The sequence below is a fragment of the Dipodomys spectabilis genome, unplaced genomic scaffold (assembly GCF_019054845.1).
Source record: "Dipodomys spectabilis isolate Male_0828 unplaced genomic scaffold, ASM1905484v1 ptg000512l, whole genome shotgun sequence".
NCBI classification, from domain to species: Eukaryota; Metazoa; Chordata; class Mammalia; order Rodentia; family Heteromyidae; genus Dipodomys; species Dipodomys spectabilis.
The window spans coordinates 906,686-927,100 of record NW_024871189.1 but is presented as its reverse complement, the minus strand read 5'-3'; the positions used below and the strand labels follow the sequence as shown (position 1 = coordinate 927,100).

General features: G+C 59.3%; 1 protein-coding gene across 2 annotated transcripts in view; it reads right to left on the bottom strand.

Annotated features, from left to right (window-relative positions):
- The window catches only part of Rptor (regulatory associated protein of MTOR complex 1), a 313,102-nt gene that overhangs the window by 19,660 nt on the left and 273,027 nt on the right, over window positions 1-20,415 (bottom strand). For both annotated transcript variants that reach the window (XM_042669964.1, XM_042669963.1), the window contains exons 22-32: window positions 16,760-16,863; window positions 16,107-16,290; window positions 14,605-14,715; window positions 7,505-7,610; window positions 6,584-6,698; window positions 5,358-5,482; window positions 4,309-4,413; window positions 3,562-3,668; window positions 1,406-1,533; window positions 1,031-1,117; window positions 248-364 (exon numbers count right to left, since the gene is read on the bottom strand). In XM_042669964.1, coding sequence (XP_042525898.1) covers window positions 248-364; window positions 1,031-1,117; window positions 1,406-1,533; window positions 3,562-3,668; window positions 4,309-4,413; window positions 5,358-5,482; window positions 6,584-6,698; window positions 7,505-7,610; window positions 14,605-14,715; window positions 16,107-16,290; window positions 16,760-16,863 — 1,289 coding nt within the window. The remainder of the gene's footprint in view (window positions 1-247; window positions 365-1,030; window positions 1,118-1,405; window positions 1,534-3,561; window positions 3,669-4,308; window positions 4,414-5,357; window positions 5,483-6,583; window positions 6,699-7,504; window positions 7,611-14,604; window positions 14,716-16,106; window positions 16,291-16,759; window positions 16,864-20,415) is intronic.

Below are 20,415 nucleotides of genomic sequence, written 5' to 3'. Positions count from 1 at the left end.
CCCGGCGTGGGGGGGGGCGGGGGGGGGGGGCTGTGGGCAGGAGGGGCCCCGCGTCGGGGCGGTGGCTCAGGGAGGGAGGGGCAGGCAGCGGGAAGAGGCCTTTCCTTTTCTGCTAACATAATTAAACCCTCCAGCTTGTTCTCCATCAAGGGGCACGAGGGAGTGGGGAGAGAAGGCCGAGCCACAGCAACTTCCGGTGCTGGGGAGGGCCTGGCGCGGGGCGGGGTGGGGCGGGCCGGGCGCCTACCATGCGATCAGGTTTGCCTGGGGGTGAATGTCCAGGGCTGTCAGCCCCTTCACGATCTGCAGCACGTTCACAGACTCCGGCATCCGAGGGTCAAAGAAGCGCACGTCGCCATTGACACTAGGAGAGGCCACGGAGACACCGGTGTGGGGCACTGGCCTTGGCAAGTCTGATTCCTGTTGACACGGCACGCCTCTGCGGGCCTCGTAGCGCCCGCGGACACACAGGCCCCCCTCCAACTTCTTGCCTTCAAGCCAGAAAAGGCTTGTGTGGTGCTGGGAGCAAGGCCTCCGACCCGTGTCTGACCCCACCCCGCGCGGGAGCCCACGCTGCCTCTCCCCCGCGCACTTCTGGAACTATGTTTTGTTTTTATATCACAAACCAGAGGGGAGGAGCATCTCTTTGAGAGATGGTGGCTTTGTGACTGTAAATTACATTCCATCGCCCCTTGAGCAGCAAATAACTATTGGCTGCTCGCAGCGCAGTATTTACCGCCCGGCAGAGCTGAATTTATGCGCTGACCAAGGCTCCAGAGTGAAGCTCTCATGTCTGGCCGGGTGCCACCACTGCCCGGGCACCGTGGCCCTGCTGCCGTGTGAGGCAGGGAGCTGCGGGGCCCAGCCAGGGCGCTCTGGTGGGCAGGTGTCTGGGCCAGTCCTGTGCCCGGCACCCGGACCATTCTGCCCCGTGAGGCGTGGCGCCGGTGAGTGGGAACCATCAGCGCTCTCCAGCCGGCCCAACACCAAGACCAAAATAAGTGAGGGAGGAGGATGCCCTGCCCCTTACCTCACGCTCACAATGTGGCCTTCCGGGTGCTTCTGCAGGTACGCCTTCACCACCCAGGCCGTGTGCTCCCGGTACGTCATGACTCGGCTGCGGGGAAGGGGGCTGGGGTCAGGGTGGGCTCGGCCTCACAGGCCCTGGGGCAGCTGTGGGCAGGCTCACAGAGGCAGGGGGAGGGAGGGGCGGCCTGGAGTGGAGCAAAGCCTTGGACCACAGCGATGAGCTGCAGCGGGCTGAGCTGCGCCGGGCTGAGCTGTACAGGGCTGGGGGGCTCCCTGGGCTTCGAGGGGAAGCCACCCGTCTCACGGGGCTGGGGCGGAGTGACGCTGACCACTGGGAGGAGCCCCGGGAGCCCCGGGGGGGACGGCGGGGAGTTACCATTCGCTGAGCGCCATCCTTCTGTCGTAGACGCGGATGGAGCCGTCGCCCAGGCCAGCCACGATGAGCGAGCGGTGGGAGTCGCAGGACAGACTGGTCACGCAGCTGTCGGCACCCGTGGGGATGTCCTAGGCCCAAACAGAGAGAGGTGAGGGACCGGCGCGCTGCTGCCCGCAGCACCTCACGGACACCTTGCTGGCCTGGCTGCCCGCTGGCTTAGTCTCCACTGGAAGCTGTCACCGACCGAGGAGCCCGGGGCTGGGGTCCAGGCCGGGGCCCGGGCCGGGGCGAGGGCAGGGCAGGCCTCCCAGAACTCGTCCAGCCTCGACCCGCCAAGGCATCTGCCCAGCACCTGCGCCACCAGCCAAACCAGGCAGAGCGGAGCCCAGGCAGCCTGTGGGCATCTCCAGGGATGCCCAGCTCCCAGTGCCAATTAAACTTTCCAACAACATCTCCCTCTTTCCTGAAAAGAAAGACAAAGCATATTTTGTCAACATGGAGCCTTCATTAACTCTCCCTTAAAAACCTTCATTAGGCTAGGCAGGAGCCGAGGAACAGCCCCAGCCCCTCGGCGGCCAGAACCACTGTGGAGGGCAGAGGAGTGCCGAGCGCAGGAAATGAAAAGCGGGCCGGGGGGGGGGGGGGGGGGAGTGCTTCTCCGATCGCACGAGGCCCTGGAGAGGAAATCCACACGCATGGGATGCGGAGCCGTGGTCTGTGTGAGTGCCAGAGACCTGGGAGGAGCAGCTGGCTCTTCCCCCAGCACCAGATGCACCCGGCACCTCTGTACCAACCGCAGCCGGGGGCCTGGGACAAGCCTGCGGACAGGGGCGCGGGCCAGGCCCCGGCCTCTTACAGGGAATGGAGCAGAAAATGAGAGGCTGACTTCCTGGGGGTTTGGGGCTCCCCCAAAGAGTGGAGGAAGCTGTGTGGCACCGTCATGGGCTGGGGCGGTGGGGGGGGAAGGCACAAGTCCGGGAAGAATCACTTTGGGCTGGAGCCCCTGCCCGGCGGTAGAAGTGCTGCTCTGCCTCCACCAGCAGGGGGTGACCAGGCTGGCACCGCACCAGCTCAAAGCACACTGCTTCCTTCCTGCCTGGGTGTCACCACAGGGCAGTGCCTGAGGCATCCAGGAAGACAGTGTCCTGAGCCAGGGCCCGGGCGCCTGTTGGTCAGGCCTTGCCCAAAAGGAGGTGGGCACAACGCGGGCCTGGAAGGGCGGCCTGCAGCCTCCTCCGCTCTTTCAGGTGTCTTAGACAAAGCCGGTGTTCTCGGATGGGGAAGGTGGCTTAGTGGTAGAGCGCTTGCCTAACATCCATGAAGCCCTGGGTTCCATTCCTCAGCAGACACAGAAAAAGCCGGAGGTGGCACTGTGGCTCAAGTGGCAGAGAGCTAGCCTTTTTTTTTTTTGGGTCCAGTCGTGGGGCCTGAACTCTGGACCTGGGCACTGTCCTTCAGCTCTTCAGCTCAAGGCTAGCGCTCTACCCCTTGAGCCAAGCGCCACTTCTGGCTTTTTTCTTTTTTGCTTATGTAGTGCTAAGGAATCGAACCCAGGGCCTCTGGCATGCAAGGCAAGCGCTCTACCACTGAGCCACCTTCCCAGCCCGCGGAGAGCTAGCCTTAAGCAAAAGCAGTTCAGGGACAGGGCCCAGGCCCTGGAGTTCAAGCCCCAGGACTGGCAAAGAAACAAAAAACAAACCAGTGTTCTCTGTCTCCTAAAACTGAAAATAACAGTTGCATTAAGGGTAGAAATGCTCAGTGGTAGAGCATGTGCTTAGCATGCATGAGGCTCTGGTTCAATTCCTAGCACCCCCTCCCCCCAGAATGATGCATAGTCAAGTAATTAAGCATTCAATTTAAAATATTTCACCCTACTGATTTCTGATATTCCCTAATTTGCACAGATAGAACAATATTTGAAAATAATTAGGATTAGCATAGGCTTAATACGCTACGGTGCAGGGTCAAAGGTGCCCCAATGAGTGTGCCAGGAGGTAGTTAGCTTCCAGAGGCTGCAGGTTCTGGTGCTGGGTGGGCAGCACCACCCCTCTCCTCCTCCTGGCCCTGTGCCGGCGGGGAGGCCATGGTCTGCTGGTCTGTGGTGAGCGGATCTGTCTCTGGAGGGCAGTGTGGGGCCCGTTGTGCAGCATGCCTACCTGCACCTTGGTCTCGCGGTCCGTGTCCCAGATGCGGACGATCCGCACGTCGCCAGAGCTCATGAGGAGGCCGGTCTCCTGCTCCCAGTCCACTACCATCCCTGCTCCTGTGGAGGAAGCGATGTGGGGTCAGCCTGGGGCTCTAGGGCTGCTTTGTTCTGGCCAATCGCACAGGTACAAGGGGCACCTACAACCCCTGAACCCAGCAGACGGCCCTTCTTCCCCCGCAGAGCTTCTGGGGCTCTGAGGGCTGCCAGCAGACGGGCCCATACCCCCGAGCTTCTGAGGCTGAGGGCGTCCCTTCTCGCCAGTTCTTAGCTGCTCTTGCCTGGAAAGCTCTATTCTTCCAGAACTACCTACAGGTCTGACCAGGCCAGTGGGTGAGTGTGGCCAGGATAGGCGGGACCACGGAGACACTAGTGACGTTCAGGTGGGCACCCAGCCATGCCCCTCACCACACATGGGTCCCCGGCCACGCACTCTACTGGACATCACGACGTGATGTCAGCACCTCAGGCCTGGCCAGGGCCACGCTTTCCCAAGCCCCACATGGCTCCATAGCAGACACAGAGGCTGGGACAGGTCTACCGCCGTCACTGACCACGGCTCAGGAGCACGCAGGCTCCCGAGGCTGACGTGCTCTTGTGGATTTGGGGAACGGACACCAATGGGAGCTGGCCCAGAAGCACTGGACCCCACCTCCCGTGGTCACAGCCCTCCTTCCAGAGGGCCGACGCCCCGGCGCACCTCGCGTTGTTGGCAGCATGTCTGAGAGGCCCTGCCAGGCAGTCACCATTTCCGGGTTTTTTTCCAGATCAGCGAAATTCTTCCAGACCCTGATGGCGCCGTCATCTAAGGAGAGAGGAGGGGCAAGTCTGAGAATGAATATGTCGGGGGGGGGGGGGGTCTGGGGTGAGGGGCCTGGGACCCCCCTGGTCTCACTTGCACTGCACTTTTTACCCCACATGGCTGGAAGCCAGTGGCAGAAACATGTTTTTTTCTTTGGTCAGTCGTGGGGCCTGAACTCTGGGCCTGGGCGCTGTCCCTCAGCTCTTCAGCTCAAGGCCAGCGCTCTACCACTTGAGCCACAGTGCCACTTCCAGCTTTTTCTGTTTATGTGGTGCTGAGGAATGGAACCCAAGGCCTCATGCATGCAAGGCAAGCACTCTACCACTGAACCGCCTTCCCAGCCCCAGAAACTCGTTCTAAAAGAACTAAGGGCAAACAACTGCCAACCTAGGGTGACTGCCTTGGAAACTATCGTGCCAAAGGGAATGCCAAACGAGGATATGTCAGACCCAAACCAGAAAACCAGGGAACAGAAAACAACAGCAGAAAGAGACTCATGACAGTGTGAAGTAACCCTTCCAGCTGTCCTTCAGGAAGCGGGGACTGGACTTGAGGAGAGGGCGGGACACGCGTCCGAGGCCCAGGGCGGTGAGCAGGCCTCCAGGGTCACAGGGTCAACCTGGGGCATCCTCCATCCTTCCCGTGCAATGCCCATGGCCCTGGGTCCCCCACGAAGGGAGGACAGAGGCTGAAGGGCACTGACCGGGCATGGAAGGGCTGGGGAGGGGAGCAAGCCCTGTAACTGCCATGTGTATGTACCCCCTTTCGGTAGCACAAACCGCCCACTTCTAAATGACAGCTGTCTTGGGAGGTGCGCCTGCCCAATAAGGCCGCAGAGCCTCAGGACCTTGGAACCGCGCTGCTGCCCTCCAGTGCCGGCACCGCATCCTCAGAACGGCGCGTCTGCGCCCCCCGCACCCCTAGTCTGGCCAGCCCGGCCCGCTCACCTGTGGCTGTCAGCAGGAGCGAGCAGTCCTGGCCGTTCAGGTACTCCATGGCGGTGACCCTCGTGTAGCGCGGGTTCCCATTGTGGAAGTAGTCCAGCTTCTCCCCTTTCTCCCAGTCCCAAAAGCTGGAGCCAAGAAGACGGGTCATTAGGGAAATGCAAAACCTCACTACTCAGGAGGCTGAGAGCTGAGGGCTGAGGTTAGAAGCCAGCCCAGATAGGAGAGTTGATGAGACTCTTATCTTCAGTTATGCACCAAAAAGCTACAAGTGGAACTGTGGCTCAAGTGGTAGAGGGCTAGCCTTGAGCACAAAAGCTCAGAGTTTAAGCCCCAGGACCTGCACACACACACACACACACACACACACACACACACACACACACACACACGTAAACACAGGAGTTTCATGTGACTCAGCAACTACACTGCTGGGAATGTGTGTGGCTGGGAGGAAACAGGTTTGAATGTTCACGCGCCCATGATCACACGCAACACTGTCCACAACAGCCACGGGGCAGAAGCAACACAAGCACCCGATGCGGAAGCAGGCCGTGCGCATGGTGGAGTAGTACACCTGCTGTCCCAGGGGAGCCTGGAGGACACGATGCCGAGCACATCGGCGTCCACCAGGGCACACACTGCCCGGCTGCACAGAAAGCGGCCCTGTGCAGACGTCTATGAGGTGAGCAGATGTGTGGACACATTAAAGGGTCAACACATGCAACTGCACAACCTTCTGACATGTGCTGGAGCACGGAGGAGCCCTAAGACATGCGGGTCTACATCAGGCTGGGGGCCGGCCGGGCCGCCGTGTCCCGGCCTGGCGCGGCGGAGCGGGCATCAGTGCCTTGTGGGCTTCAGGGAGATGAGAAAGTTTGGAGATGGAGACCAGGCTGGATGTGCAGCCCTGAGAACCCACTTAATGCCACCTGCTGTGCAGGTAAAATGGTTGTGATGCCAAGTTCATGCACACACACACACACACACACACACACATCAATTTTAAAAGAGAGAAAGATAGAAGTGAGGAGCACGAGCTTTATGAGCAGGGAAGGAGGCTGGGCGAGGCTTGGTGTCAGTGAAGCTGCGTAGCACACGGCCGGCCTCCAGGAGGGTGAGAGCGGGGGCCACGTCCCACCACCCCCCAGGACTGGGGGGGGGGAAAGGCATGTGGGTTCCGGCCCGAGACCCCACGCAGGGAAGGAAGGTCCCGCAGCCACGCCTACCAGATGCTGTCCTTGTCGGCCACGGCTATACACGGCGTGAAGGGGTGAAACTTGACCACGGAGGGGACGCCGGGGTTCCTGTTCAGGAAGATCTGGTCGTCCAGTCTGGTGATGCCTGCAAGAGAAACAGCGTGCGCTGTGGCCGCCTGGCGTCTGTAGGGTCACAGTGTACATAAGGAAGAGCCAGTCAGCGCCTGCCGGGGGCCAGGAGAGGCGCAAAGGAAGTGGAAGGCAGGGAACAAGAAGGGGCTGAAATCAACACCAAGGAAGAGGGGTGTCAGCCCAGTGTGTCCGTGGGGCGCACCTCCACCTGCAGGGTGTCTGCCTTTGCTTGCCCACAGACCTTCTGCTTACGAGGTCGAGGCACAGGATGCACTGGCTCAGCATTCATGTGACATGCCAAGCAGTGAGGAGCTGAGTGTGAGCCGAGCAGAGGGGGAGGCTTTCCGCGTGGAGCCGCCCGCCCTGCGTAGCCGCCATGCCCATGCCCACGCCCCGCTCCAGTGGCTGGCCAGGAAGTCACATGACAAGGACAGAGCCGCCAAGTAGGTGGAGCCGTGGGGCTCGCATTCGGCGTCCAGGGGAGGGGCATCCGCCGGGTTAAGCTGGGGCTCCCGCTCCCCGCCTGCCCTGCGAACCTCACAGTGGCAAGCCGTGCCTTTCGAGGCTACAGATGGGAGGCAGGTGCTGGGGCACGGCTCCCCTGTGCCGGCAATTCTGAGGACCGGTCTGGGCCTCTCCATCCCCAGGCTGCCCCCTCCCCTGCTCCATGCACGACCTCACAGACCAACTTCTCGTCTGCTGGCCTAGAGTCTCCTCTGGAAGGAGCAGCAAAGGCTGGGCAAGGATGAGCGTGCTCTGGGCAAGCAGCGGGGTCACAGGTGCCCTCCCTCCACGGAGGGCCCCAGGATGGCCCCTCACCCTTCTGGATGACCTGCTGGGCCTGCTTGCGCACGCGCGTGTTCCTCAGGAACCGCCACTCCCGCTCCTTGCGGATCTGACTCTCCAGGTCGTGCTCTTCGGGGATCTTCAATGACAGAAAACAGCTCGTGACGTTCAGCGCACAGGCTCGCCACAGGGGCAGGGGCAGGGGGCGTGGGGTGCAGCCCGTGCGGGGCGTCCACTGTCAGGCACGGCAGGGCTCACGGCTACCTCTGGGCTCCCGGGAGCCGTGGGCTGACTATGTGCTGGCCCCACCAGCAGAGGCCACAGCACTGGCTTGGGTTTGTAAAACAGAACACTTCCTTTTCTTTTTAGGTCTAAGACTGGAACTTGCACTCAGTACCTGGTGCTTTTTGCACTTTGGTTAGTGCTCTACCAACTGAGCCATGCCTCAAACCCCAGGACATTTCTAGTGGGTAAATTTGGCTGACTCCTGAAATATAGAAGAAGTTAAATAAGATAAAACGCTACTTCCTCATCGTTGTTAGTGCAGACAGAGCAGCTTCCGTGACCGGCCTTGGGGCGAGCGTGGATCACAAATGCAAAGGCCAGAGGCTGCCTGTGCTTGTCATCCTCTGGCAGAGCAGGCACTCGGGATGGAGTGCCGGGTGGGCGGCCAGCCCCAGGCCTCTGTGTGCGTGTGGCTGGGGAAGGAGAGGCCTGGCATGCGCACAGGTCCCTGCGCCTGGGCGCCCTGCGCCTTGTTCCTGGCAGCAGCCGCACAGCTCCTGCAGATGGCCGCCCTCGTTCCCTGCCATCTTATTGCTGCACATCTTTCTTTTCCTTCTTATAAATTGCAGGCACATGCGACAAAAAAATCAACAACAGCTCAGAGAGAACACCCGAGCCCAACACAATGGGAAGAGGTGTCGAACGCCTCCCTCCGGGTATGTGCTGGCTTAGAAACAGCCCCACGATGGCAAATGGAACCGACTCGGATTCATGACAACGGCTGCGCTTTCTGACAGTCCAAAGCTCATTAGAAAGGAAATGACAAATGGCCACTGATGTAGCGCAATAGTTCCAGGCCCAAGGCCTGAGCAAGAAGGGATCCTGTGCTTTCACAAATCCTGGTCTCTCAGGGGTGGACCAGAGCAGGAAGGAAGTGGGAGGGGTGCGGCTGGAACTCAGGGTCTTCTACCAGCAGCATGGGGCGCGGCCGGGGTGGAGCCGCTGCTCCGGAGGTGGGGGTGGACCTGGGGAAGCATGGGCTCCAAGGACTACCGTGACAGCCAGCCCCAGTGGGAAGGCGCGGGAGCGCGGGCACAGGACGCTGGCAGGCGTCAGACAGTCCGGCACCTGCTCCGTGGCTAGAGCCCACGGGCCCAGGATGCTGCCCCGGGAGCCATGCGGTCCCGTGCCCAGCTCTGAAGCAAGCCTCTCCTTCAGGCCCTGTTGCACTCTAGACAGCCTGGCCCCGGAACCCCAAAGCAGCACCCCATCCCGAGTGTACCCGTCCTGGGGATAGCCAGCCGGCTGCGACCGCCAGGCTGGCCGGGAAGGAGAGGGGACGGGGCAGGGGGAGGCGGAGGGGGCGGGGTGGATGGAGCAGGAGGAGGGGGCTCGAGGCACGGCCACGTGAAATGCCCAGTAACCGTTTCCTCTAGCCACCCATCTTCTCGTCCTCCCTGCCGCCTCTCTGGGTTGAATACACGCTTTTTTGGTAAACAAGTGGCCAGGCCCGCGCGGCGCGCTCTGTGCGGAGCCCCTGGAGAGCTGCGGCGGCATCGTGGTGTCCCGTGCTCAGGATCATGACACGCCGGGTTTCCACACCTCTGGGCTTCTCTCAGACAGAAACCAATTACAGTCCCCAGGCCTCCCAGAGGCAAGGCAGCTGAACAGCAATGAAGCTCTGCTCCCTCCCGGTTACAGAGACGCGAGGGGCTGCGGAACAAGGGAGTGAGGAACCCCAGGGGGCTGTGGGAGCAGCGGCGGGGCGACGGACACAAATGGGGCTTGGAAGGGGTTGGGTCTTCTTGAGAATCTCGTGGATCCAGGTGCCTGGGACACGAGCCTACCAGGAAGAGGACCATCAAAGAGGAAAAAGGTTTGGGCGAAGGCACGGGCGAGGAGCCCGCGGAAGCCCATGGAAGGCTGCCGGCAGGCGCGCTCAGCACCCGGCACCGAGGCAGACCGCGAGGACGCGTGTGTGCCGCTCCACCCTCGGTCCACCCGGCCGAGGCGCCTCTCCAGCGTCTCGGAGGAAGCATCGGAGCCACCCGGCTGCTGGGGGCCGAGGACCACAGAGGGGCGGTCAGCTGGAGCAGCTCAGGCGATTTACACTCACAGGAGAACACTTAGAGCTGAGGGAAGGAAGCTGGTCAGTGCTGGGGGCCATGGGGGCAGGTCAGAGCACGCACCTGAGGATTCTGCCTCGTGCGGGCCTTGGACCTGCCCCTCCCACACAGCTGGGATTACAGGCGTAGGCCACCATACCCCTCATTGATTGAGATAGGATCATGCCAATGTTTTGCCCAGGATGGCCTCAAACTTTGATCCCTCTTCTCTGGGCCTGGCATGTAACTGAGATTACAGGTATGAACCACTAAGGTCAGCCTGTAGGTTTTAATTGCTGTAATGTCTCTCATTCCGGTTTTGGCCTTTACACACACTGGGAAGTCTCTGCTTCTATTTTCTGCGTGGAGCTGATAGCACCGCTAAGGTCTGATGGAATCGCCAGCTGTGCTGGCCAGACTTACAACTGTGACAAAGCATCTGACACAACAACGTGAAAGGAAGAAAGCGTGACGCTGGCCATGCTCTCGGTGGGCACAGAGTGACAGAAAGGGTCAGGGACAAGGTGTATCTTTCCAGGGCACAAACCTAGGCCTTACTTCCTCCAGCCAGGTCCCAGCCCCCACAGCTCCATTACCTCCCAAGTTAGCCTCACTAGCTGGGGCCCGAGGGATAAGCCCTATTAAACTGTAACACAGGGCTGGGAAGATGGCTCAGTGGTAGAGTGCTTGCCTTGCATGCATGAGGCCCTGTGTTCGATTCCTCAGCACCACATAAGCAGAAAAAAAAGCCGGAAGTGGTGCTGTGGCTCGAGTGGTAGAGCGCTAGCCTTGAGCTGAAGAGCTGAGGGACAGCGCCCAGGCCCAGAATTCAGGACCACAACCGATCCCCCCCAAAAACCAAAACACCAAAAAAAACAAAAAAACAAAAAAAATGTAACACAGCTAAACAAATCAGGTGGGAGGGTTCTTTGTGGAAAAGTTTTCAACTATAGAACCTTTGTATGGACAGTTCTAGTTCCTTTAATAAGAAAGGCTATCCAGTAAGTCTCTCTAAGCACGTACTGTTTTAAAATAGCAGACGTGAGCTATGTAAACCACATGGAGAAGAATGTTGGGTTATTATCTGAAGGTAACATATACAGAACATGGCCCTCTTGGATCTTACAGATCCATGACACTGAAATATGAGTTGAAGAAAATAAAAGCTACAAATCACCGCTCTAGGGACTCAATCCCACTCACCAATCACAGCTGTGGGGCCCAATTCCCACCAACCAACCCTGGCCGTGGGTACATACTATGGTCACCCTAGGTCTCATGTTACTGTCTAAGTTATATTTTATTTCCGTATGCGCACTTGAAACAGTTTAGAACTGGTGTTGTTCACTCTTTGAGGCCCCAGCTTAGCCTTAGTAGTATTTTTAGTTTACCTGTGAAACAGGAAAGTAAAAAAAGTCCTCATGCATTTTCATTACACACAATTAGATGATTAAAAAAAAAAAAAGAACAAAAAGAATAAAAAGAATACCCATATGCAGACACCCTGAAAAGGTAGGGAAAAAAATAAGATAAAACACCCTGCTACCTCTTTTAAAGTTTAGAAAAGCCAGGGGCAAGTGGCTCATGCCTATAATCCTAGCTATTCAGGAGGGTGAGATCTAAGGATCATGGTTCGAAGCCAGCGTAGGCAGAAAAGTCCCTGTGAGACTCTTATCTCCAATAAACCACCAGAAAACTGGAAGTGATACTGTGGCTGAAGTGGTAGAGCGCTTGCCTTGAGCTGAAGAGCTCAGGGACAGGGTCCAGGCCTGGAGTTCAGGCCCTATAACCGATCAAAAACAAACAAAGCTGGAAGTGGTACTGTGACTCAAAGTGGTAGAGGACTAGCCTAAGAACTCAGGGACAGTGCCTGGGCTCTGAGTTCAAGCCACCTGACTGCCAAAAAATGAAACAAAATAAAGTTTAGAAAACTTTTCTACTTATGTAAAAGCAAAATCACTTGGATCTCTAGGTCATAAGGCTGTGCTCACAGGCACCTCCTGTAAGCACAACTGCTTCAGACTGCTACCCGTAAGAGTGTTTCCCACGCTCTACTCACCAGCCCTGCGGGTACCAGGCAGCGCTATAGGACACTGCTGGCAGGTGTGTGTCCAGGCCTCCTCTGTGGGAACGCACCCTCAGATACACTTGGGAGGAAGACAGAGGCAGGTGAACGGGCACAGACCCCAGGAGAGGCAGGTGACGGGCACAGACCCCAGGAGAGGGAGGTGACGGGCACAGACCCCAGGAGAGGGAGGTGACGGGCACAGACCCCAGGAGAGGGAGGTGACGGGCACAGACCCAAGGAGAGGCAGGTGTGGCACCGGCCAGCAGCACACCCTGCTTTGGCTCTGTGCAGGGCAAGCACCCATGCCCACCGGGTGGAGCATTCCCAGTAAGTTCAGGCCCTGCTGGGTGCCACAGCTCTCTGGAAACTTCCTCCCGTCACCCACTTCTGTACGCCCGAGGGAGAATTGCTCACTCGAACCCCTGGGAAGGAAAGCATCAGGCTCAACCTGGTCTAAAAGAACCCAATGCTGTGCTCTGCCCCATCCCTGCCCCTCCTCCCTTTCATCCAGGCGGATGGCGGGCAGCAGGCCACTTTCACGGACTTCAGGAGACGCTGCTCACTAGCGTCTCAGGAAGCAGCTTCCTGGTCAGCCCCTGGCCCGACAGTGGGAGAGGAATGTGGGCTGCCAGGCTCCCACCCGCATGACCTTCGAAACTCCATTTGACTTCCAGAGACCACAGAGGGTCCTAAAGGACAACTCTGCCCCTTTCCCAGGTCCACCTGGGAAAGCTTCCCAGAGCTTGCTGATTGTCTGAGAAGCTTGTTTGCTGTGTGAGCATCTGTGTTCTTTTCTATCTAAACCACAAGGGCTGGGTGAGTGGAAAAGGGCCTTCTTCCCTCTGCGTGGGGAGGGCATGCTGGAGGCTACCAGGAGGCGGCGGCTCAGGGGAGGCCCATGGCTCCTGGATCTGGTGCTTGCGGACCTAGCCTGAGCTCCACACCTGGGTCAGGTCATCTCTGCAGCTGTTAGTTTTTGTTAGTTCACGTGCTGTACCACGTGAACCAGACTCCAGCGTGAATGCCAGGACCTGCCTTGGCTGGCTATCCTGCTGCTTCCACTTCCTGAGCGCTGTGCTGACGGGTACTGCCACTGCGCCCAACCCTTCCAATCAGTACCGGATGATACAGCCCTCCATGGTGACTTGCATAATTGTATAAGTAGTACAGGATAGAAATGGTAGAAGACAGGGATGTGCCGTCCTGATCACATGGTTTGTGCTCTGTGACTAAGGTGTCCCCTTGGGGCCTTTTTCATAAGCGTCTGGTATTCTGTGCATCGTACACATACCTGCAATTGTTTTGTAAGTGTGAGTGTTGGCCCTGTTTTACAGTATTTTGTCACGAGTGTTTCTAGTTTGCCATGAGTTTTTATCTTATTTCGAGACAAGGTTACACTATCTAGCCCAAGAAGGCCTTGAGAGCTTGTGATACTCCAGCCTCAACCTCCTGAGAACTGGGATTTCAGGCATGCACAACCATGCCTGGCTGCCGCTATTTTAAAGAACTGTTGAACAGCTCCAATATGATCTCCCCAAACACTTCATAGTGTTCTAACCATTCCGAATCGGACAGACACTTGTAGACCCCAATCCCCACTACTGAAAGTAATGTAGAGTCTCAGAGGCAGTCCCTGGGCTGCAAGCCTCCACCCAGTACCTGTCTCGGGGGGGGAAGACCGTCTTGCAGAGCTAATCCAATGTGTCTTCCACATCAGCAAGCAGGGTAAGGGCCAGCCTGGCACTCTCCTGCCAGGGAATTAGATATAGTGCCACAAGAAGGTAAGGGAAAGCCAGGTGCTGGTGGCTCACACCTATAATCCTAACTACTCAGGAGGCTGAGGTCCAAGGATCGAGGTTCAAAGCCAGCCTGGGCAGGAAAGTCCATGAGACTCTTACCTCCAATAAAAAGCACCAGAAAACCAGAAGTGGCGCTGTGGCTCAAGTGGTAGAGCACTAGCTTTGAGCTGAAGAGCTGAGGGACAGCGCTCAGGCCCTAAGTTCAAGCCCCACAACCGACCAAAAAAAAAAAGGAGAAGGGAGAGGAAGCCTGCCCCTGTGGCTGTCTGTCTGTCCCCAAAACAGCATCTGGGTCACCATCCATGTCGCCAGTGTGTGACAGGAAGGCAGAGGCTGAGCCTGTGCGGCGCAGCGGAGGGCACGCTGCTCGCCTCCCCGCTCCCAGCTGGTCTAGTGGGGCTCCGTGAGGAAGAGGACAGAGGCTCGCCGGGAGGGAGGAAGAGGAGGCAAGCGCGAGGCCGAGCGGTCGGGGCACACGAGGGAGGAGGGGGCGGGAGCGAGGCTCCAGGCCTCGGTGCTGGCACCAAGGGAATGCCCCCTCCCCCACGGCTCCCCCGCAGCACCAAGGGAGTGCCCCCCCACGGCTCCCCCGCAGCACCAAGGGAGTGCCCCCCCCCACGGCTCCCCCGCAGCACCAAGGGAGTGCCCCCCCACGGCTCCCCCGCAGCACCAAGGGAGTGCCCCCCCCCCCGCAGCACCAAGGGAGTGCCCCCCCCGCAGCACCAAGGGAGTGCCCCCCACGGCTCCCCCACAGCACCAAGGGAATGCCCCCCCCCGCAGCACCAAGGGAGTGCCCCCCCCTCACGGCTCCCCCGCAGCACCAAGGGAGTGCCCCCCCCCCACAGCACCAAGGGAGTGCCCCCCCCCCACGGCTCCCCCACAGCACCAAGGGAGTGCCCCCCCCGGCTCCCCCGCAGCCCCGGACGCAGGACGCACCTTCATGACAGGCTGGGCGAAGTACCGGGAGCTCCAGTCGCAGAAGCCAGTCTGCATGGTGGCGCAGATGAAGCTTTTGTGTCCGGCAGCCTCGTCAGCGTCCTCTGCCGTCTTTGGGCATTCGGAAAGGAGGGTAGAAGGAAACAGATTTGCTCCTTTTTTTCTGTTTCCTGTGTTTTTGACACAGGGTCTACTATGTAACCCAGGCTGGCCCTGAACTTGTGAGCTCCTATCTTAGCTTCCTAAGTGTTGAGATTACAGGTGTGACACACTGCGCCCAGCCCTGTTCTATTTTTTACTGGGCTAGAAACACTATTTTCACGTCGCTCACGGACACCGTGAGGTTTTGATCCTAGGGAGCAAGCGAGCAGCCTCATGTCTGCTCCCCGTGCCCGCAGCACAGGGGTGAGGCACCGGTGGCAGGTTATGCGGGCACATGTGAGGGACGCCGCTACATGCTCTGCTCGAGACCATGGCCCCGCCGCCCAGCACAGCTGCTCCTCGGGCGGCCGCGCAGGCAGCTGCAGCGTGAGAGCGCTTTGCTCAGGCATTCCCCTGGCTCTTCCCTACTGTGGGCAGTAGGTGTCTGGGAGCAGTCCCTCTCTGCATCTTGGCAGGGGGACCCGGCGGGTGGTGGGCTCATCTCTCGCCTTGGGGCAGCAGCTCAGGCTCCCTGTGGGACTCTGGCGGGGGTGAGGGGACAGGGGGGCAGCTATCTGTTGCCAGCCGTGTGCTCCCAAACTGTGGCTCCTGCCTCACCCCTGCCCCTGGCCCTGACTCAGGGCTCAGGTAGGGCACCGATGCATGCGGGGCTCTGGCTGAGGCTGGCCAGCGGACATGGAGACCTGCCGCTGTCACGTGATGCTGTCACCAACTTGGCGAGCCTGTTCCTTGACTCCATCTGCAATGTGGCATCACTCTTCGTTCACCGGCGAGCCGTGCCTCTCCACTGGCCGGAGAATCACTGGGCACCCCTGCAGGTCCTGATGACCTTGTTCAGACCTCGTGTCTGGGAGTGACAAAGCAGCTGGCCCAGGCCAGACAGCTCTTAACGTGACTAGCGAGACACTTTTCCTCCCTGAGATTCCCTTCTCAACTTAAAGGCAACGTTGTATAAGCTGTGTGTGCCGATCTGTGTCGACTAATTGAATGTTTACGGAAACACCAAACAACCCATTCAGAATAAACATTGTAGAGCAGCTGCCATATCAAGCGGAGGCAAAATGCTATTTACCCAAGAAGGGAAGACGCAAATTAACTCCGCGTGCGTATTTTGCTTGGCAGCGTCGCCGAGACGAGCGGAGCAGGAAGTCTGTGGCTGAGACGCCCTGCGTGCCAGCACTGCCGGGCTCTGCGGACGGTGCCGAGCCAGGCTGCTGCTGCGTGTCCCGGGCAGGGTGGGCGCGGGGCACCACGCCCCAAACCCCGGGCTTCGGCACCCAGGCGGCACACCAGTGAGCATAAGCAGCCACGCAAAACCAACAGCTGCCTTCTCTCCGTACCTGATCCGGGCCCTTGTCGAACATCTTCCGTGTGCGGGGGAACTGGTGGGAGTGGGGCGTGTACTGTGCGCCCGCGGGGCCCGAGGGGCCGGCGCGGCCGGAGGGCAGGTCTCGGCTGACGGGCTGCTTGGCCACGTCGTTGGTCAGGCTGCAGCTGCTGGTGCTGGAGGCAGGCGGGGAGCCGCTGTCGTCAGGAGGAGAGAACGCTACTGAGCGTCGCCACATGAAGATGAGACCCAAGGCCCTCCCTGCTAGGAGTGAGGTGTCCTCCGCTGCCTGACTTCCCAATGCCAGCAGCTGACCAAGGGAGGCCCGTCACCCTGGCTGGCCCCGGCTGGCAGAGGCCCCTGTGCCCGGTGCTCAGGCCCACCCACGCTGCTTGCCGAGGACTGGTGCTGATGTGAGCAGGTGCAGCCCACCCTGCGGGCACCATGTGCGGAACCCAGGTTCTCTGGACAAACCCCCCGGAAGCCCTGGGAAACCTGGCTGAGCTCAGCTTTGCATCGCCCTGGGCACGTGGAGGGGCTCCTGAGATAGGGCGGAATCCTGGTGCTCCGACCGCCCTGATGGAGGGCTGGGAGGGAAAGCAAGGCAGCCAGGGGCGGGAGCACCGGAAGGGGAGGGGCTGCGGGTAGGGCCCAGCCCCCACTCACCCGGCCTGGTGGATGTTCATGCCCTTGTTGGTCGGGCTGGCGGGGGCCGACTGCGTGAGCGAGGAGGTGTCCAGGATGCGCTGCGGCCGGGCGTTCATCGTGGCCTGGAAGCAAAGAGCAAGTGAGGCGGGAAGCTGGGGCGATGCCCCGGAGAGGCCCAGGGGAGGCCGGGGGCTGCTTCTCCATTGCTTCCCAATGGCAGCCAACGAGGCCGCAGGCAAGACAGCGCCGGCAATGAGGCATTCATTCATCCTTCTAGAAACTGCTCTCCAGAACCAGCAAAGCCAGGACAGGGCACAAGACCGGTGCTGCGTGTACAACAGCAGGAGGCCAATCTGACCCCTTCCCTTGACGGGCCTCCCCAGGGCCAGGCCCGCCTCCCTGCCCACTCTGCCCCTGGCCTGATGCCTCAGCTTCGTGTGCGGCTGCACAGGGCCGAGAGGAGCTCAGCCTTTCACAGCGGGGCTGGGTGGGGCCCCAGGGAGGCAGCCAGAGGCCCGGAGTGGGACCAAGGGTCAGGACAGACAGTGGCTGGCCAGGTGGCCCCTGGGGCGGCCTTGGGGCTGCCACCACTGTGCTGCTCCTATGCTGTGAGCCCCCCAAGGGGCTCGTGAAAATTGTGGGGGCTCGGGGTGGGGAAGGTGGGCCTGGCCTTGCATCCAAAGGCCCGGGGCTGCGACTTGGGGGGGAATGCCCGCTCAGCCTTGTGGGCGCAGTCCAGGTATAGAGCACCTGCTGTGGACGGGGAGGCCAGGGCTGTGCATGGCCTCCCAGAGTCGTGCGTGGCCGGTTCCACGCTGGCTGGACACGGCGTTCCAGAGGGCACGGGCTTTATCTGGGGTTTTAACAGGATTCCGTGCAGATCTGGAATGGAGCTGTCTGCTGGGGGATGGAGAGGCGGGAACCCGGGAGTGTTTGAGGTCTGGCCCTTGGCAGCCCTTGTGAGCCAAGGAGGTGAGGCTGGAGGATGTGGCTGGTGGGATCGGTGAGCCTTTGCAATGAGGCCGCGGGCTCGGGGAGCACCTGCTGGGGCTGACCAGAGCCCTGGGTCAGGAGGGGGCCAGAGGCTTTTTAGTGGAAATGACCCCTCTGCCATGGATGGTCTCTGAGAGCCTTCTAGAAGAACAGCAGATGTAGAAGACAGGCGGTGTCTGGCCCGGAAGGCTCTGCATCGAGGCCCCTCTGGTCTCGTGTTTCTAAACTTCGCTTTACCATGAGGAACGCTGTCCCCACAAGCGTGGCAGACAGAAGCCAGAGAGACCCAACGACCAGAGGCAATGCTTCCCACCAGACCCTGGCCTTTAAAACGCCAGCCTCCCAGGGCTGTGAATCCTTCTCTTGTGCCCTCCGGTCTTGTCACTTGGCCTGAGCTGACCTCCGACTGGAATCCTCTACCTCGCCCCTCCCAGCTCTCCCAGATACGCACCCATGCCCGGCAGATGCTCATATTCTGATTACAAGAGTAATACACATTCTTGGTGAACTAGATTTTGCTTTGATATTTAAATCATGCAGCCAATTCTACCAGCATAATCTGACAGCCCAGTGATTCCTTCAGTCTAAAAGAGAGAAGGATTTAAACTTAGGCGAAGTTTAACACATGCTTTCTCAAAATTTCTGGAGGCAGTGGGTGGTGATGGGGAAGACAGAGGGCTTTCCGGGCTGGAACGGGAACTTCCACGAATCCCACCCCCTCTCCTGCACCAGCGCGGCCTCCCGGCTCCCGGCGGGCGCCTCTGGGGAAAGCAGCGTGGGCCTCGGCGCCTGCCTTGGCCTGCGGCTGACAGCCTGGGGGCCGCGTGCCCACACACCGGGCTGTGCCACAGGCACCGGGCTGTGCCGCTCCTCCTGTCCCGTTCAGACGCCGCAGGTGTGACCTGCCTGGGGCGGGGGACGTTTTTAGGGGCACCGATGCCCTCGGGCCTGGCTCATCCAGGTTTGGGTCATCCGCAGATGTAAACAGAGCCCCCGTCAGGGGGGACCGGGAGGACAGATGACATGTAGGCAGGGGTCAGAGCTTGGGGACAGTCTCTCCTGGCACAGGCCCTGTCATGTGGGAGCACCCAGACAGGCAAATCTGACAACCCCCCCCACCCCCACAGGGCCACCGGATTGGGGCTGGTTTGTGGACGAGCCCTTCCCCACCGGCAGCAGCCTGCCCGGAACACCCAACCCCGAGGTACACCCACGGCTGCACGCAGAACCGGGCAGCAGTGAGGGCGAAGCCGCGGCACCATGCCAGCTCTTCAGGGTGGCAAAGTGAACTCGGTCAAAAGCCGGACCGCAGGCTCAATGTGACGCTAAAGCTGGGTGAGGAGGGTGAGGAGCGGCGTGGCAGGGCCCACTTCTGCCTCCAGGCTCCAACCAGAACCGCAAGAGCACACAGCAAGCCTGACCCAATGCAGAGAAAAGCACCAGGAAGGAATCACAGAGGCTGGGTGGAAAACCACCCGAGCCCTCAACGCCAGGCGCTTCAGACATGGTGCTGTTCATTTGCTCCCAATGCTATGGATTCATGTGACTTTTTTTTTTTTTTTTAATTGTTGTGGGGCTTGAACTCTGGGCCTGGGCACTGTCCCTGAGCTCTTCAGCTCAAGGCTAGCATTGTATCACTTGAGCCACAGCACCATTTCCAATTTTCTAGTGGTTTACTGGAGATAAGAGTTCAAAGACTTTCCTGTCTGGGCTGGCTCTGAACCACAATCCTCCGATCTCAGCCTCCCGAGTAGCCAGGATTATAGGCGTGAGCCACTAGTGCCTGCTTAATATGGTTTTAGAAGAAACATGTGGGTATGATGATTAATCTGATTTTTGGTGACACTGGAGCCTGAACTCAGGGCTTCGGTCTATGACTGATACCTCAGCCATTAGGCAAGCACACCCGAGGGGACCTGAGCACGGGCAGCACCATCGGACAGGCTGGGGCTCAGAGGGAGCAGGAGAGGAAGAAGGGAGAAGCCACTAGCACAGAATCCGTTTCCTGGCTGCCATGATGGAAACCTCTGAAACCACAAGCCAGAGCAAATCCGCTTCCTCCAGAGTTCATGCCGGCACTAGGGGACAGCCGGGGGGGAGGGGGGGGGGGGGCGAGAGGCAAGGCTTCTGCCTCCTCCTGCGTTCATGCCGGCACTCGGGGACCAGCCGGGGGGCTAAAGGCAAGGCAGGCTGGGTATCAGTGGCAAGGCTTCCTTTGTTGTGGCTCTTACTTCGAGATCTTGCTACGCTGCCTGGGTTGTCCTTGAACTCACAACTCTCCTGCCTCAGCCTTCTGAGCACTGGAATGACAGGCGTGCTAATGACAGGCTTGCTCCAAATAGGAAATTAAAATATAATAAAAAATCATTTTCTGACAACCAACTAATTTGGAAAAAGTATTTACCAGCAGTATATCAGACAAGGGGTTAACATCCTGTATATACAGGGAACTCAAGAAACTAATCCCTCCCAAACCTAACAAACCAATTACTAAATGGGCAAGGGAACTAAAGAGGGACTTCTCAGATGAAGAAATAAAAATGGCAAAGAAACACATGAGGAAATGTTCATCATCCCTGGTGGTGAAGGAAATGCAAATAAAGACAACCCTGAGATACCACCTTACCCCAGTCAGAGTGTCCCACATCCACAAACAGCCGACAACAAATGCTGGAGGGGAT